We start from the raw sequence: 18,814 nt of genomic DNA, 5'->3' as shown, positions 1-18,814 counted from the left end.
CTGGACAAAAAGAACCAATTCCTAGAAACACATCCTACTAAGTAAGAATGAGTCATGAACTAAGAAATTAGAATAGATCTATAAATAGTAAGGAGATTGGATCAGTCACTTAAAAATCTCCCAACCAAAAAAATGCCAGGACCAGATGGCCTTAGATGAATCCTACCAAACATTTAGAGTTATGCCATCCGTTCTGGATTGGCCTAGTTTGCCAGATAATGCCCAATGCCAAAGCAAGAACAGATTAAAAAAAAAAAAAGACTAGCATCCTGTATAAATATTGCCTCAAATTTTCTCAAATACTGGTGCAGCAAATCTCACAGCACATTTGAAGGATTGCACACAACCACAATGAAGTTTATTCTTAGTCAGCAAGGGTGGTTGAATACATGATGCATGAAAATAACAGGACAGTACACCATATTAACAAAGGAGGCAAACTACAGTCATCTGAACCCATGCAGAAGAAGCATCTGACGAGATTCAGTACATGTTCACAATAAAAAAAACAAAAACAACTCCCCCAAACCCAAGGTATTAAGTCTACAAGCAAAACACCCACAAAGGTGACAAAGGTGAGAAGTTAGAAGCTCTTCTTCCAAGCCTAAGAACAAAGGTAAGGCTACCTAGGCCACTACCATTGACACTAGCAGAAGTTCTAGGTCGTATGATTAGGCAAGAACAAGACAGACATGTTTCAGCAGAATGGACATTCTCTTATGGCCGATACTATCATCATCTTGTCTAGAAAATCCAAGGCTACACAAAAAATTAAATTCCATGAAGTAGGCTATGCTTTTTTGCTTAGAATACCCCTCTTCTTCCCCTTACAAAGTGGATTTTTGGAAATAACTACCTTACCTAGTATGTTCTGAACCAGTTCTGCATGCTGGCTTCGAATCAGGGAAAACATTCACCTAAATGAGCAGGGTGAAGACAGACCTAATCCCTGTGCTCAGGCCAGGCCCACACACAGCCTGGCAGGTCTTCTTGGGTCTGTCTATTCTGTTTTAAAATGTGATTTCTGGGGCTGGAGAGATGACCCAGTGGGTCAGAGCACTTACAGCTCCTGTAGAGGACCCAAATTCAGTTCCCAGAACCCCAACAGGTAGCTCACAAACACTAATAACTCCAGCTCCAGAGTACCTGATACCCTTTCTGGCCTCTGTGGGCAAGGTCATTACCTCTTCCCCTATTCCCCACCAGCACCACCACACAGACACACAGAGGAAATCTTAACATTCCCTAAAATTTCTCTCCAGGTTCTCAGAATCATTGATTATCAGTGTATTAATCAGTGTATTATATACTATAATACATATTATAATACACTGATTAAGTGTATTAACCTCCCCATGATTCCACACCCTTCAAATCTGGACCCGGCCAGCCCCGGGCACCCTCGTAAGCACTGCCTGCACCTTCCCCAGCTTGCCCAGCCTTACCTGTGAGAGGCAAAATGGGGGCCAGTTCCCCATGCAGCTCCAAACAGATGAGGGGAGCTGAGATCTGCTCTGCCACCTCCTAGTGGAAGGATGTCACTGGACTGCACCACACTGCAGGGGGGAGGCAAGGGTGAGTAAGACCAGGGTACCATTTCCCACCATCTAAACGTGGCTTCCTGGACTGGCACTGTCTGTTCCATGTAGACCTTTGTTTTTTTTGTCAGAGCTCCCAGCGTCCACTTTGGTAAGAAGCATCCACTAGCTGCGTCGGTTTTCAGGGATGAGGAAGGCTTGGGCTGGTCTGTTGGCTCCGCTCACTTTCCTTGCTCTTGGTGCAAGGTAGAGTTGTCAGTGGGATGATGTTGACTGTAGTCTAGCAGATCATTCTCCTCACTTCCCAAGATCCCCACTCACACCTAGCCCCACCCCTTCTTCCACTCTTCTGCATTGAGCACCATCACCCCTTGAACAAGTGGTCCTTTTCCTGTGTGGAAGCTGCAAGAACCTGAACAATACATACTGGTTTACCTGCCTCAGGCCTTAAGCATGTGCTATACATATTCTTGTTGGGTTCCTTAACTCCAATTATGTTTGGATATTGTTTTTCTTTAAAGAAACATTTTTTTCCCTTCATGTGAGCCCCAACTATCAACGCCTCTATTTCTTTTCATATACATGAATATGTGTGTGCATGTCCAGGTAGAAGCCCTGGGCTGATATTGGGAATCTTCCTCCATCACTCAACATTCTGCTTTGTGGCAGGCTCTCTTAATCAAACCCAGAACCTCTGAAGCCAAAGCCGCTGGAGTTAACAGGTAGCCACACCTGTGTGGCATTTACATGGGTTCTAGGGATCTGAACCCCACTTCTCTTGCCTTTGCAGCAGGCCCTTTAACTGTGGGACCATCTTCTCAGCCCTAGCTTGTCTACTTTTGACAACTTCAAAGAATGTTGGATGTGACTCAGGTACATGTATTTTCAAATCACACCAACAGCAAGCCATTTGAACCCCCACCAATATGAGTCCATTCTTGGACATTGTCCAATGCTTACGTTATTGAGCCTGGTGGATACTACATTTGTTTCCTTTTATTTGCTATTTTGATTTCTTCTGTCAAGGCCTCATTGTGGTCTGCCATGTGTCTCTCCTATAGTTCTTAGTGTATTTGGTACATAAGTATCCTCCATCAGATACAGGGCAGAGGAATGAGTTTCTTGTTTTGCCAAGATGCCAGGACATGCCTGTGGGCCACTGAACAGATGCAGAATTTGCACAAGCTGACATAAGGCTTCAGTGTCAGGATGGGGTAGTTTAAGGACATATAACCGGATCAGTAGAGAAATCACTTTTTGATCAGTTTCAACATTGGGCCAATTAAATGGAGGAAAGAAATCTGTGAACAGTGGTGCTGAATTCATGAAACTAAATGAGTCCTGCAAAAACCAGCACAATACAGCACACACCCAGTGCGACGGGGCGAGGTTACACAACAGGAGACAGGAGCTGGCAGGCTTGCCCGTGGCTAGCTTTCCCTGAAACCCACTTGCATCTTCTTTGTGAGAGGGAGGTCACTGACTCTAGGCCTGAGCTTCTGATCCAGGCTAATCTTTTCAACAGAGGATCACACAATGAGTCACGGTGGCTTTTAACGGCGAGGACAGCAGAGGTTACCAAGAACACATTACTCTCAGCTAGTCACTCTGGCTACCCAGACTACCTTCAGTTTTTGGTTCGGTTCTCAACCTTTTACCAAAGCCATCTGAGCAGAGCAGACACCTGATGTTCCAATCCAAATGCCTCCAGGTTGCTTTCAGAACTGAAAACAACACCCAAATGTGTTGTACTTTGCCAAGTAGGATTCTGAGATTATGACTGTGTTCAGGGACACAACTTTGGCAGTGTCCATTAAACTAAGGTGGCAGAGGTGATGTAAGAAACAGGTGTTACATGTGTTCTGGGATCCAAAGGGACAATTTGTTGTAAGAGTCCCCTTCTGACAGCAGGAACCTAGAGTACAGACCAGGAGCCCAGCAAAGATGGCTGGAAAATCTGTACATAAGAATCCTACTGCAAGGCGAACACAGGACAGTATACCAGAGGAAATACACATTCTGACATAAAGCCGGCATTTGGGGCCATTTTCCTTGGAAATTGGCAGAGGCCAAAGAGATGTTCATACCTGCACAGGATGAGAAACAAGGTTTATACTCAAGTATCTGGCTGAAGTCTTTGCACATCACCTTGGGAGCAATGATAGGAGGCCAGAATTGTATATAACATTTAGCCCTTAAACTAGGTTCGTGCTTCTACCTCGTTAAATTTCCCTAGTTCCTGGGCAGATTTATCTCCCGCAAAGTGAAAACAGAGCCCTGGTCTATACTTACCCATACAGCTTCTTAATATAATGCTTATACCACCAAAGCCCCCATTTACATAGATAAGACCATAGACAACAACCAACAGGAAAAAAGCCCATGCAACAGAACACACACTCTAGAGGTACTGGCGATAGGAAACACAACTTAAAAACATGCTCACTGTTAAAAAGAGTACCTATGGATCTTGTCATATCATGGCTAACAAGATTGTTCAGCAGGTAAATAAAGGTGTTTGCTGCCAAGCCTGAATTTGAGACTCAGCACACACATGGTAGGAGAGAACTGAGTCAAGCTATCCTGTGTCCTTAAAAAAATTCAAATATTTAAAAAGTTCTAAGTCTCTTAGTTATGAGTTTCTATTTTAAAAAGTTAAATACTCAGTTCAAGAGAACCAGGGCAATTACAATCAGATCAAAGCAAAACCAAACTCCAAATGCATAAATAGCTCAGTCTCTGACATTTGAGACTTAATCATGATCTTCTGGGCTCCAAAGAGCTTGGGTAGCCCCTCTCCCATCTCTCTGGTTTTGTCGTCAGCAGCACATGCAGGTTATCTTATATGCTCAGGCTGGCTCAACACCAGCTACTGTCTCTGATGGACGCCCTATGGGCTTGACATCGCCAATCTGCTGGAGTCCTGACTGCCACTGAGGCTGGACCTCTAATGGTCTCCTGGCTTCTCTTTGGGGACTCCAACTGTGTCACATGGTGTTAAGCTTCAGCTCTTCTCCATGACCTCGTCAATCCTGGGTCTCCCCTGCAATTGAGGCTGCATCATCACCAACGGCCTCTCCTAGTGCTAACTCTCAACCGCTATGACCCTTTCATGCCTTCAGTACCAGTACCACATGGGGGAGACTCTTACACATTACCAAGTTTGGCTACCAGGATGAGATGGAGCCTTGGGACACTCTGGAATACAGCTTTCTGTATACTAACCCTGAAGAAATATTTCCCACAAGATTTTTAGCTCATTGACACTGGTCTCTTATGAATCAGAGATGATTCTTCACCCCAAGCTGACCAGAACCAGAGATTCTTAATTCAAATATATCACATGCCCAACCCTGATCGTTTTTGCTTCCGTGAAACTTAAGATCCAGGCTTCTATAGTCTGGATTTCTCTTACCACTCTTAATCTTCAAAACTCCCACAGAAGTAGCTCAAAGCTTTCAGCACTCAATGGCTTTTCCAGCCTAAAGTTTCAAACAGTTCCACAATCTTCCCAAGACATGGTCAGCTGGGTCACAGCAATAGCCCGCTGTCTGGCCCCAATTTCTGACCTAGTCTGTTTTCTGTTGCTGTGATAAACCACTGGCAAGAAGAAAGGGCTTATTCTATTTTCCAGATTAGAGTTCGTCATTGACGGGAGACGAGACAGGAACAAGGCAAGAAATGAGGCAGAAGCTAGAACAGTGTTGATAACGGGACCATTTTTCTGGGATAGCACTGTCTACAGCGGGTTGGACCCTCCTCCATCAATCAGTAATGACCCACAGGCACGTTCACGTGACAGTGATAAAGACATTTTCTCAGTTGACATTCCTCTTCCCAGGTGACTGTGGTTTGTGACAGGTTGATAGAAAATAAGCAGCAAACCCATGCAGACATAAATCAAACATTTATACCGTCACGGTGGTACATGCTTGTTATCCCAGCACTCAGAAGCCCGATGCAGGCCACGAGTTCAAGGTGACCCAGACTACAGAGTAAGACCCTCTGCTAGACACACATCTCAAAATAAAATGTTCATGATTATTTGCTTAATTTGATCAAAGGTATCTTCAGGGATTATACTCTATGGAAAATGATCCACGGCTTTCCCAGTAAGAGAAGAGCCAGACAACGAAGCACAAACCAATTACAAGGAAAAAATAATAGAACAACCATTGTTTCCAAGTGACAGGGCCAACTCTATGGACCCCTGAATGCCAGAATGCAGATGACAAGGTCAAATAAAACTTCATTATGTAAAAGCACATGGTTCTATAATCTAATGAGAAATTAAACATTTATGACATATTTACCCAAAAGCACATACCAGGACACCAAATAATAGAAGCCATGAAAATACAAGAGACTTAAAAAAAAAAAAGTCAACCTACCCTCTTTTTGAGGCAGCAGGGTCTTATGTTGCTCAGGGTTAGCCTTGAACTCACAATGAAGCTGAAGGTGAACTTAACTCCTGCATCAAGCTCCCAAATGCTGGGATTACAAATGTGTTAGCCATCATGGCTAAAATATAAGGTTTAAATATACATACACATTTATACTTATGTGTATGGGTCTATGTGTTTATATACATACCCACAGAGTACCCACAGAGGCCAGAAGAGGGTGTCAGATTCCCCAGAGCTGCAGTTACAGGTAGTTGTGAGCTGCCTAGTATGGGTGCTAGGAACCAAAAGCAGGTCCTTTGCAAGAGCAGCAAGCATTCTTAATCTCTGAGCTATCATTACAGTCCCTAAAATAGGATGCCACAAGAATCACTGCCAATAAACAGGTATTTCACAATGTACTCAACAAGGGAATCCTGGGTGCAAGGCCAAGGAGAAAAGGCAGAGTCAAATTTCCTAGAAGGAACACAGGACAGGCACTGTCTTTGTAGTTTTACAAGTTTTTTTTAAAAAAGAAAACTATTTTAGCATTACATATTTATATTTACTGTGTATATTTTGGGGTTGGGGTAAGCATGTGTAGAGATCAGAGGACAAACTGAAGGAGTCTGTTATGTGCACCCCAGGGGTTGAACTTGGGTTTCAGGCTTGCCAGCAGGCACCTTTATTCATCAAGTCAGCTCTTCAGCCCATGAAAAGACTTTTTGAAACATCAGCTCATGAAAAGATTTAAACAAGGTGCAGAGAACCATATACATACAAAAGACCACAAGAGACTAATCCCTATCAATCTGCAATGTGAATATTTATGAACTCATAGATGAGAATGAATTTTAAAGACAAAACAATATAGCAGGAACCAGAACACACACCTCAAAAAGAGTGCATTTCCAAATGGCCTACACCTTACTGGTGAGCCAAGAAAGACTAAATACAACAAATCACCTGCTCTCACTGTGGTGGGTGCGGTAGCTGGTAATCTCGACATGGGAGGCTGGGCAAGGCGGTCATGAGCAAGAGCTTTAGGCCAGCCAGCGGCTGGGGATGGGAGTCGGGGGTGAGAAGGTAAAAGAGGGTAAGTGAAAGGCTGCTGAGGATACAGAAGCAATGAAAACGACATTACTTCAAGACTCCAACTGTGGGCGAATGCTGCAACGCTCATGATAAGCACCAAGAGTTCGAACTGTCTTCTTGGCATTATTTGCAAATGTCTGCCAACAAGAGAATGGATGTATATGTTTGAACAAGCTTTAGAGCGAGATTACATCTTAATGAAAATCAATCCTCCCTTGGACCCTACAACCTGGATGTGTCTACAGATGCTGCAGGAGAGTTGACTAGGCAAAGTCTACACGCTCCATGATTCCACTTCATAGCCCAGAGAGTAGATGCACTTAACAACACTTAGAGGAAACTACTGCGGTGGGAAAGGCAGGGCTCAGTGCTGGCAGTGGCTGGGAGAACAAAGGAGCAGCTTCAGGAACGCTGCCTGCCTCTTGGGGTGATCCCAGCCTAGGATATAAATCCTCCTACTCATTAGTTAAATCAACACTGTGGGGGTGTGAAGGGATGATTTGGTCTCCCGGGTAGAGCACTGAGTTTGAGCTAGCTGGAGACCCAACAGGTGAACCATAGCCTAGGTAGGGACCGCACATATCTCCTCACGCCCCCCGGATTCCAGACTCCCACATGTGGCCTACATCCCCATTAGCCTGCATCTTGCAGACAGTTTTGGCTCAGAGTAGTTCCTCCCAGAGAGGTTTGCCTCACCATCCAGGTAGAGGGCGTAACTAACAGAGATTTCCATAATCATGAGTTACCTAAAGGCACGGGTGTGTGTGTGTGTGTGTGTGTGTGTGTGTGGTGGTGGTGGTGGGGTAGGTGTTTGGTAATTAAGTTATTCCTTTTCCAAGTCCCTCTTCCCCCTCTCCTATTTAAGCCAGCTCTCCTCTGGCTGAACTAGGGGGCGCGCACATCCTGACCCAACTACCATGCCATGAACAATAAATTTCTTAAACCCACGGACTCCACGTGTCTTCTGGGGCCCACCGCAGCCAAAGCTTCCAGCCTTTGGAACCTTGGACTTTCTCGTGTATGTGGGACCCACAGGCGTGGAAAGCCTCCAGGCTGTGCGGTTTGGGGCTCCTGCTGTGCGAGTTTTTTCCCACACAACACAACATATACACATTTTCATTTCTGTTTTAGTCCAGGCACCATGGTAAGCAGCAGCCAGGTGAAAATGGCGGATCAGTTGTCTAATGCTGTATATACACCCAATAGTACTAAATGGTGTACACGTGTTGGGGGAGGCAGAGGGCATGCCAGCTTCTTCTCCAGTCACACCCTACCTTAGTTTTTGAGCTCTTTCTGAACCGGAAGCTCAACAACTCAGTTACAATGGTTGGCCAGTGAGCTTTAGGGGTCCCATCTCTTCCCTGCCCTCAGCACACAGGTCCCAGCTGGGTGGTTGTAACTGGGGTGTGCTGGAGATCAAACTAAGTCCAGTGACCAGCATTTTACTGACTGCGTCATCTCCCCAGCTCCGAGACTTCAGAGCAATATTTGGCTAGTGTGTAGTATATATGCCAGGTGAGTGTCTAGTGTGCAACAATGCCAAGGCTGTAATTTTCCAACAGAAAGCAACAGCTCCAGATCCTACGATTTGAGGGTCCCTTGACTAGCAACACTGTAGAACTGACGATGACATTTTCACTGTCCAGTCTCTGACCTGAGGTCATCGCTCAGGCACTCAGAATGCCACCACTGTACACTTCAGTGGAGTAACAATGTCAGTATGGAAGCTGAAGCCTGCCTAGTCTATATTCTACCCACTGCCATTTGCCATGTAACTTCACTGGAAAGCTTCAAGGTCATGACGCTGAGATTTCACTGCGAAACTCAGAGTTAGTGATCACACACAAAATGAATTTAGGTTTGAAACAAGCTTCTAAGACACTCTGGGTGTGATAAAACCATCACCATGACACTTCTCCACAGCAGCACTGTGAGAGCCAAACCCTCAGACTGTGTGCTTCACAAACACCAGGCCTCGAACCCAACTTGCTCCCTAAACCTGAGAAAGGCGCAGGCATGTAAAAAGCTGAAATTTAAAAACCTGTTTTTTTGTTTTGCTTTTTTTGTTTTTTTCAAGACAGGGTTTCTCTGTATAGCCCTGGCTGTCCTGGAACTCACTCTGTAGACCAGGCTGGCCTCGAACTCAGAAATCCACTTGCCTCTGCCTCCCAAATGCTGGGATTAAAGGCGTGAGCCACCACTGCCCAGCTCTAAAAACGTGTTTTGAACAACCTATTTTTCCACACATTGGCTAAAACCCTTATAAGGTGAGTAGAGAGAGGAGGATGGAGTCAGAACTCAGTACTTCTTTCAAAATCAAGGTCTGAAAAAGACAAGGCTTAACACAAAATTTGAATTAACTTTATTTCCCTTATGGTCAATAACTTCTCTGCATTGAATTGTAAAGCAAAGTAAGATAAAATCCCCCAAATGACAAGGTATCAGAAATCCAGATTTAGTTACACTTTTATTTGTGAAAATGTTCAGCCTTTTTTTTTAAATTGGTCTGTAAAAGAACCATCATCTGGATCAAGAATGAATCCTATAAATCAAAGAATATTCTACACCTTGGAAAAGGAAATCAGCAGTAACATTCTCACAGAGCATTGTAAATTACGGTTTCTTCATAAAAGGTCCGTACTGTTCTGTACTTTCCCACTAAAGCAGTGGTGTGTTGTGTAAAACGTTCTCCTGTGGCAGGAAACCTCTTTCTCACTTTACTAAACAACTGAATAAAGTTTTCAAGTCTGTATAAAGTTGCCTATAAGCTGGAAAATGAACAGGTTCAATCTCCATGTATATTTTAGTGCATCTTTTGACAATTGTCACATTTGTAATAAAGTAAGAAAATGCCTAGAGAGCACTAAAGAGTGTTTCATCAAATGCTCAAGGTATCAAAAACATGAAGCAGTGAACAGAAATCATCGTGATGGACAAACTGGTATAAAATGAGGAAAATCCAGGCAAAGTTTACAAATCCTTTGTCATTGTGTAGAGTCACAGAAATGAACTCTGGATGCCTGTCCACTGTAAGGGCTTTCCCCTTAATCTTCTGCGTGGAAACATGGAGCCAACCTCAGTATTAAGGTAACAGCCATCCTGGCCAGCAACATTCTGTGTGTGCTTGCCATGATTCCCAAAGGATATAAATTTAGCCCTTGAATGAAGAATGCATGAAATCTGCTCTGTAAGTACCTGGTGAGGACACTTGCTAACCACAGTGCAGATGCCTGAACACAAACATCTATCTAGTCAGCTAACTACGCGGAGGCCCACCGTCAGCAGTGGCTGCTTACAGCGGCAGTGAGTGACAAAGTGGACATTTGATGAAACATTCTTCACACCGGAGAAACAGGAAAATAAATAGAGTTCACAGACGTAGACTCTCCTCTAGCACGTCTCTCTCAGACCTGGGCTAGTCTGTTGACTGGTCAAGAAGCTCTTGTCACATCTGCACTTGTGTCTTACATATTGCTATTTGGGTAATTCAAATAAAATGCAGGTCTCATAAAAGAAAGAAAAGTTGACAGGTACGCATGTGCCAGGGACCAAATTAGAGGGTTCTTTGGTGCAATCAGTCCAAATTCTCAGATTTGAAGGGTAATATGTACCAATAATTAAAAAAAAAAAAATCTTCTGCCAGATGCTCACAGCAGGGCTCTGTCTTGCTTCACATTACAAAAATCGAAAACAGCTGTTCTCAATAAACCAATTTAATTTTAAATGAGGCAATGCCAGAAAATTTTGTACATTGACTTGGCCCAGTGATGCTCTGTACCCTTGGTGCTGTGAAACAGGACATGAGCTGAAGGCAAAGACCGGTTCTCACAAGGACTGCTGCAAGTCAGGCCAGAACAGTGTATTTAAACAGTCTTCTTAGAGATTTTCTTGCCTTTCTTAAAAACTAGTTTATTTTTAACGTATCCACGCTTCCTTTTAGTAGTCTAGAAAGAGAGAATATACAGTATTAGTTCAGGTCTCTTACACACTGAAACACCCAGACACATCCAGCTTACTGTTATGAAAATGGTCACTCAAAGTTTGTCTTGGGACATGACAGTGTGCACCGCTGTCTTGTAAGAAAACTGAGATGACCCTAATTAGTTAGTAGCTTTAGGGGATCACTACAGCATCCCTCACATCCCACTCCTCAAGCTCTACATGCTTTGTGGGGACAATGACAGAGTCCAGGCACAATCTAAGGAGCCAGAGAGGTAATGCTGCTGTTGGCTAAGCATCCACGGGAATGGCCTTGACAGCAGTACAAGGTAAGAGAGCCCTTTCAGAGCTCCACTTCTTCCATCTGCAAAATGAGGAGGATTATCCACCCACCTTCAAAACCTAAAGACAATAATCACTTGGCCTATTCTGTCATGTCCTTTTAGGAAAGAAACATGTCAAGATGAAAACAAACATTCTTCTAGTTTCATAAATATTGTAAAAATAAAACAATTCTTCATAACTTAGTATCTAATAGTTGTTTATGAGGGTACATGTTTAGGTGGACATGTGTTCACTTAGGCATACGTGCCCACAGGCCAGACACCAACCTCCGTTGTTCTCCACTGTTTTTGAGACAGTGACAGTCTGTCACTGAACCTAGAGCTCACCAACTCAGCAAGGCTGACTGGACAACAGGGGCTCTGCCTGCCCCAACAGTGCTGGGTTGACAGGTGTAGGCTGCCATAATGCGCTTTTTATGTAGATGCCGGGGATCAGAACCACCTTCCCCACTGAGCCATCTCTGTAGTCCTACTAAAATACAGATGTTTCTGGTAGAAGACTGTACCAGATATGGTAGTAGAAACTGCTAACAAGAACATCTGCTAAACCAACAGGATGGCCAGATCTAAGAGCCAGAGGAAAGCACTGCAGCCCATGCAGGAACTAGGTTTTTACATTAAATACAACTCTTCAAAAGTAGGCTTCAAAATTCAGGATAGAGACAGCCAGCATGTTCCTTAGAAAAGGCACTTGTTACCAAGGCTGCCCTCATAGTGGAGAGAACCAACTCCTACAAATTGTCTTCTGATCTCTGCACCTCAGGTGCTGTGTGTGGCACAACTCCTCCACTCCTCAAACTAAAAATCTTAAAAATAAATTTCTATGTAAATATACATATAGCCAACTTGGTAGAACATGTGGTAATGCCAGCATTCAGGAAGTAGAGACAGGAAAATTTCTAGTTTCAGACCAGCCTAGGCTATATAGCAAATTCACTTCATAAAATTAAATATAAATTACCACTTCTAAAGTATAACTAATTTGACATGTTGGCATGTGATTTACCAGTGAACTGTTATGGTTACGGAAGCACCTAAGCACCGCCTGGATGAGTTTACTGTCAGTCCTCTGCACCCACAGCCGCTGGGGGCACTTTCACTGTCGGCTCTCTCTACTAGGGAAGGTTAGGACATCTACCCAACTTACGAGAGCAGTAATGACCCCTAGTAAGAGACTTCCTGACCCATTGTTTATGAGGCACAAACTACCATGGACTCCTTACAATCCTTGTCTACAAGCTCTGCCACAGTAATTACATTAAAAATAAGTAGCTTAAGAAAAATGATTTTGTTTGGGTTTTTGCTTCAGAAGGGCTCATTCAACTGCAGACGATCTACTCAGCAAATAAAATAAAAACCCCATTCAAGAGCAGAGCATGAATACAAATGTGTTTAACCTGAAGATGAGGAATCAGTAACTACAGTTCTTTTAAGTTCCGAGTTTCATGCAGGTAGGGCAGTAATGGCCATAGACACCATAGAGACATCCACCTGACAGATACAGAGACTAAAGTAAGAATGCCCTGAGAAAAGCTTCCACTGCAGGCCACCTGCAAGGCTGTGGCTTGACGTTGCTCAAGTGCTCCTGATGAAGGATTCCTGTAGCCCTGTATCTTCCTCACACAATCAATCACGTTCCTTATCAGCAGTTATTAGCACTTTCCATACCAGCCTACAAATCTACTAAGCCTGAACTATATCCTTCTAGCGAGATGACTTCACTGGGCACCCACCTTCTTTGACAAATACTTCTGTTTGGGGAAGATGTTGGTGACTCGAGGCTTGTGACCTAGTGTCTCTCTGTTGTCGGGTGCTTTCACTTTATATATCCTGACAAGCCAGTGCTCTGATGTAAAGGCTTCTTCCAAATGCTTGAATTTAATGTCCTTATTTCCGATCTCAGCATTACGCGTTCGGTCAAAACCTGGGGGTGTGCGAAAATCTAGCTGCAAAAGAAACATCAGAACCTAGTGTCAGCCTTTTGGAAAACTATCAGTTTTGCAAAGAAGCAACTGCTGTCAAAGGGTAATCAATGACCTTCTTATCTAGAAACAGAATGGAAGAAGCATCATAACAGGTCTTAATACCTAGATAGAATTCATGAAGACAACTAGACCCAGAGTACGTGTCAAGAGTCCTTACAAATAGATATGCAGTGTAAGTGTGGTCCTGAGGCAGAGGGGCATGGAGAAGGATGGAGAAGACACTTCCTTTCACCTCAGGGCCTCACAATGACTACCTGATCCATTATGCCACATGGTCTTCATTCAGCTCTCATGCACTGGACTGACTTAGTGTAAATACCACCATCTCTTTAAATAAAGGAAATGCCCCTATTAACATGCTCTGATGTCTTGAAGTGGCAACTTCAAAGGAAGGTAGGCTAGCTAAGCTATGGGAAGACTTATGAGAAATAAAAAGCCAATGGACATATTTTTAAGTAAATCAAGACACAAACCTAAACTTTAAGACAAACAAAGACAACTCTTTTTCCAAGCAGTGTAAAACCAGCCTACAAAGCAATAGGGAAATGTTTGTTTGCCTATACAACAGAAAAATTACATTGTCTGCCCTAACATGTATGCCTCTTAAGGCATGAGACCAACAGGGCTTAAATTGTTCATAAAAAATTAAGGAAAAAAAAAAAAAACCCTCCATGCAGAGAACTCACCATTTCTACCAGGACAATTATTTTCTAGAGTAACTATTATAACCAGGTACGTTTTTCCTAGCATGAGTTTGGATCCCAGGCAAGCGGTGTTTAAAATAAGCAAAAAGAAATAAAAATTTACATCTGGATAACTGTGGGCATGGTGTTTTGCCGTAGCTACGTGATCCTGGGAGAACAAGCAGGCAGATGCCCACTTATGCCCATCCTCCCTGGGGCAACACAGAAAGCTGCGATAAACAAACTCTTCAAGATCATACTAGCCACAGAACTATTTTACAAATGGATAAAACATGTTTCACATTTTGAAGTTCAGACAGATCCTTTCAGGTTAGAGTTAACATCATTCCTGGTAGAAAAGTAAACAAATAATTCCTTTAATTTATAAGATACCAAGCCGACCAGCAAGTAGTGTAGAATTTGTTTTTACTGACAACTTGCAATGAAAGTATCAGCTTGGTATTACAGGCTATAAAACTGATTAGCAATAGAGGAGACACTTTTTTCCTCCAGTCCCCAGGACTTCTTTAGGTTCGGATGGATCCCTGCAACAAAAGACAGGATAACAGCAAAAACAAGTTGATAAATGCTTACAACATAGGACGGGGAATCAAATGAGAAGTGAGTCAGAGTAATGGTTAGAACTGCATCTCACAGAACACAGCCAACAACAGTAAGGCGGCGGAGACAGAGAGAGGCGGCTGAGGTCTCTGCAGAGGGGAAGTGATGGCCAGGGGATGGGAAAGCTGAGGGAGTGTGGACGGTCTGCTTGCAGACTGCTTTGGTGCCCGCTCTAGACCAAGGTGTCTAGCGTTATCTTCAGTAAGAGATACTTTAATTTGTGCCTTTAAGCAGGAGTGAGGCCAAATGAAGAATGACCCTCTATTTGCTATATACTTGCTTTTAATGCAAAACTAATTTTTTAATGTCAGAATAACATGTTTCCATCAAACCCAAGTCACCAGTCTACCTCAACCCCATTATTTACAGATTAAAAAAAAGTCACTGGTCTAGTATTTTTTTAACATGTCACAAAAACATTCAGAAATTGAGCTAGGCATGGTGGTGCATGCCTATAACCCCAGAGGATCAGGGTTTGAAATCTAAATATAATGGGGAAGAAGCTTTGCATATATCTCTCCAAAGTACAATTAAGACACTATAAATCTGACTTTTTTTAAGAGCTTAGTAAGGTCCCTCCCCTTTGAATAAAGATTGCAGAAGAACTCATTGAACCAACCTGCATTTCTCCAAATCTGTAGTAGGACATTTTATACATAAGGCAATTTAACAGAGTAGGAGATCCAGCTTTGTCTACTCGGAATTCTCCCTGCTGGGTGAAGTAGTCACCTTCCTACGGAAAGAAACCACAGGTTCAGTGCAGTCCAGCTTGGCACACCCAAAGCTACGCTCTAGCTCTGGAGACAGCATCATGAAATTATACTTTTTAATCCCCCAGCCCCAAATGAATCCTGTCAGATTTGCAGTATCAAAGTAAAAAGGAACAAGACTGACTCCATGTTAGCTAGAGCTAGCCCCCCATAGCTCCCCTCCCCACCCTTTCTTGGAGTTTGCCTTCCATTTTCCCTATGAACTCCAAAACCCTCCTTTAGCTGGGAAGGGGATGGTTCAGGAAACTAAAAAGAATATATAGCAGTATTTTTGTATTCATTTTTATTGGGTTATTTTATAAATTAGCTTTTCTATGATGCATAGATTGCTACCATTTTAAAAATGTAGGTTTGGGTAGTAAAAATGTAATTTCGGACACAACATTTCCTTTTATAGATACTTGTATATGATTCAAATAATGAACGCACAAAATTATTTACTATGCCAGAGACACAAACATGACCCAGGCAAATGCATACACATACACAATGGACACTGTAAGGAGTCGATGAGTGGGCATGAGGACCACAGTGTAACATTTCTCGTCTGTGGAAGTCACCAGTATATACACACACAACAGCACTGGGAATGACCAGGGACCTCTTTGAACTATGAAGCAGTGTGGTGCACTGTGTGCTGTGAGGTGTGCACACGGTGGGACGGCACCCAACCTCACAACTTCCTTACGATGGCAGCACTCAGTCTGTTCTCAGCACTAAGTACATGATACCAGGAAGGAGTGTATGTGTTCTCTTCTTGTGAGGGATAAACGAACTCATTCCATACTCTGTAATCTATTCACAAAGTTTAAGAATAACATATTTAAAACAGCACAACAATGTGTACATTTAAAGTCTGGATCATGTTATGACTTTTAATGGTGTCAAGTAGTTGACAAACTGAAATCATGTTTTAGGAGAATGAAATTTCTAATGTAAGGACAGAATGTTTGTTACTCCCAGCTCAGGGGGAGCTCACAGCATTCTCACCTGAGCAGGACATCTGGGACTGTGCTTCACCCTTGTCTGTTTCTCTCTCCTCTCAACTTTGGTGCCTTCCTCACGTAAGCACAATTCTATCTACCTGTCCTCAGAAGATGGGAAAATGAACTCTAACTAGAAAGCAGTTTTCTACGAGGACAAATGGGTATATCCAAAAAGGGCTGGAGAGGAGGTTCGAAAGGTGTGGAAGTAGAAACATTCCAAGACACAATTTTAAAAACACATGTCAGATGAGCCAAGGAAAGAAACCACAGGCAAGTTTCAGGGATAGAACAGACTGGCAGTGGTACAAAGTTGGCCAAGAGACCAGCAAAGTGGGGGGGCTAGGCTTGCACTTGAGGCAAGAGTTTGGACATTTTACCAGTGCTTTACCAAGAGCTAGGCCATACTAAGGCGAGGCTTTAACTATATTACCACAGATATCCTAACACCTCCACACATGTCGTCACCTATACTCAATAGTGATAAACTTAAGTCTTGCCTTGGGCACCACACTAATTCTAGATCCCAGAAAAAGACCCGGTGCTCAAAGCTTTTACATTGACTGGCATAACATAACTTGCCTGAAGCACCTAGCTGACAGTTTCTGTTCTAACTCTTATCTGTTTGATTTCAGGGCCAATCTCCATTATCTGCTGAAAGCTTTTAAGCACAAGGTGACAGGATCACTGAATGTCATATTACATGGAAGAAGACACAGGACACAGGACCAAAGCAAAGACATAAACCAGCAAAGGTGACAACACACGGAGCCTGTGGACTGTGTGGTCCTTACCCGAATGTCTTTTGGATGCTCCCCTTCTGCTATCCTAACCATCCAGAGGAACTTGTTGATATCGTCACCAGAATAGCCAATGACGCCTCCAAAAATAACCAACACATAATCGACATCAAGAGACCTCATGATTTTATAGGCGGCTGTTTCATTAGAAGACATAGCTTTTCCTACCTGTAGGATAAAATTAAATGTACATATTTTGTTTACTGTAAAATGAAATTAAGTTTGATTTACATTAATTTTGGGTAGAAATGATTTTCTGTGACTGTAATGAACTCAGAGGAATTCACTAACATCTTAACTACAATAACCATTTCATGGCAGAAGTGTCAAAGTCTGAATATATGTTTTAATAATTAAGTTCTAGGGCATTAACATTTTAAATGAAAATAGACAAGCATTTAAAGAGACAGTTTTCTCCCAACCTCAGGCTGAGCCTGGCCCATGATTTCCATAGCACAGACTCTTCTAAGCCCAGCAGACATGATAATTAGCTACAACACTCAAGAAAGCTGCTGAGGTTACTTAGATGTTAAAGTACAGAAGGGATTCATTTATGGAGACTCACTATTTGATAAAGTAAAGTGAATATATAATTTGCACATCTATATAACTTGCACAATGTAAAATATTTGTTTTCATATTCCAAGACTTTTCTTAAATTTACAATGTAAAAACTATACATCAAACATTTTAAGTTTCAGATTTTGACTATGTCTCAGTAAGCTAAATATATCAAAAGCCACCAGAAATTAGCCTGCAATTCTGTATACATAATACCACTTGTAAAACATATGCAGGCAGACAAGAATTCTAACCTGGATCTTTTCTGTTTAATTGTAAATGAACTGTGATTGCTAAGTAGGATAAACCATTTTATTCTATAAAAACAAACAACAAAGACAAGAGCTCACCAGTGCAATGTGACTGTTATTCCAGGTGTTGTTGTCCACCAGAGTGGTCCTGTTAGCCATCCCAGCAATCTGATAGCCATAGTCCCACCAGGACATGACTCGGGCGTGTTCATCCGTGTTTTGTCTCAGCCAAAAGTATGCTTCTCTAAAATCATCTAAGATATTTCTGGTACTGGAAAACAAAAAACAACTCACAGTTTTATTTTAAATGAGGTTTCTAGGTGTGAAGGAAATAGCTTAAAATTCTGTGGTGTTTAATCAGTAAAAATTTTCATTTTAAAGATGGTAGTCAAAAGCGCCTACCTGCAAGGAGGGAAAAAAAAGAGGAGGAGTTTTGTCTAAACTAGTGTTTTCCAAACTAATATACCAAAAAAAAAAAAAAAAAAAAAGTTATTTGTCTTCTAAAATATCAGATTCTAATGAACTAGACAGTTGGATGCTCTGCTGAGACATGGCGCTGTCACTGCAACCATCAGGGCCTATTAAACCACAGCTAGCTGGGTCCTGCTCTCAGGTTTCTTAGGTAAGGCTTGGGGTAGGCTCTATAATTTGCATTTCTACCAAGTTTCACACTAATGGTGATGTGGTGTTCACTAAGTATACACAATTATATACGCAGAAAGACTTTTTGGAGAAGAGCACAAGCTAGTTACTACCACCCATCCTAAAGGATGGGGAAAGGCCAAACCAGAAGACAAAGGGAGTAAACTCAAAGGGTAGGGTTGCCCTGGCATATAGGTAGCCCCAGGGTTACATCTCTACA

General features: G+C 42.6%; 1 protein-coding gene across 1 annotated transcript in view; it reads right to left on the bottom strand.

The window, feature by feature from the left end:
* Positions 1 to 9,354: 9,354 nt before the first annotated feature.
* Stt3b (STT3 oligosaccharyltransferase complex catalytic subunit B) overlaps positions 9,355 to 18,814 on the bottom strand; it is a 66,314-nt gene continuing 56,854 nt past the window's right edge. Inside the window, exons 12-16 of the mRNA XM_028767255.1 lie at positions 18,052 to 18,223; positions 17,135 to 17,308; positions 15,207 to 15,320; positions 13,032 to 13,244; positions 9,355 to 10,959 (exon numbers count right to left, since the gene is read on the bottom strand). Coding sequence (XP_028623088.1) covers positions 10,879 to 10,959; positions 13,032 to 13,244; positions 15,207 to 15,320; positions 17,135 to 17,308; positions 18,052 to 18,223 — 754 coding nt within the window. The 3' untranslated portion in view covers positions 9,355 to 10,878. The remainder of the gene's footprint in view (positions 10,960 to 13,031; positions 13,245 to 15,206; positions 15,321 to 17,134; positions 17,309 to 18,051; positions 18,224 to 18,814) is intronic.

The sequence above is a fragment of the Grammomys surdaster genome, unplaced genomic scaffold, assembly GCF_004785775.1.
Source record: "Grammomys surdaster isolate TR1022 unplaced genomic scaffold, NIH_TR_1.0 172, whole genome shotgun sequence".
Lineage (NCBI taxonomy): Eukaryota > Metazoa > Chordata > Mammalia > Rodentia > Muridae > Grammomys > Grammomys surdaster.
The sequence above is the reverse complement of the archived record's forward strand: the minus strand, read 5'-3'. Positions and strand labels throughout refer to the sequence as shown.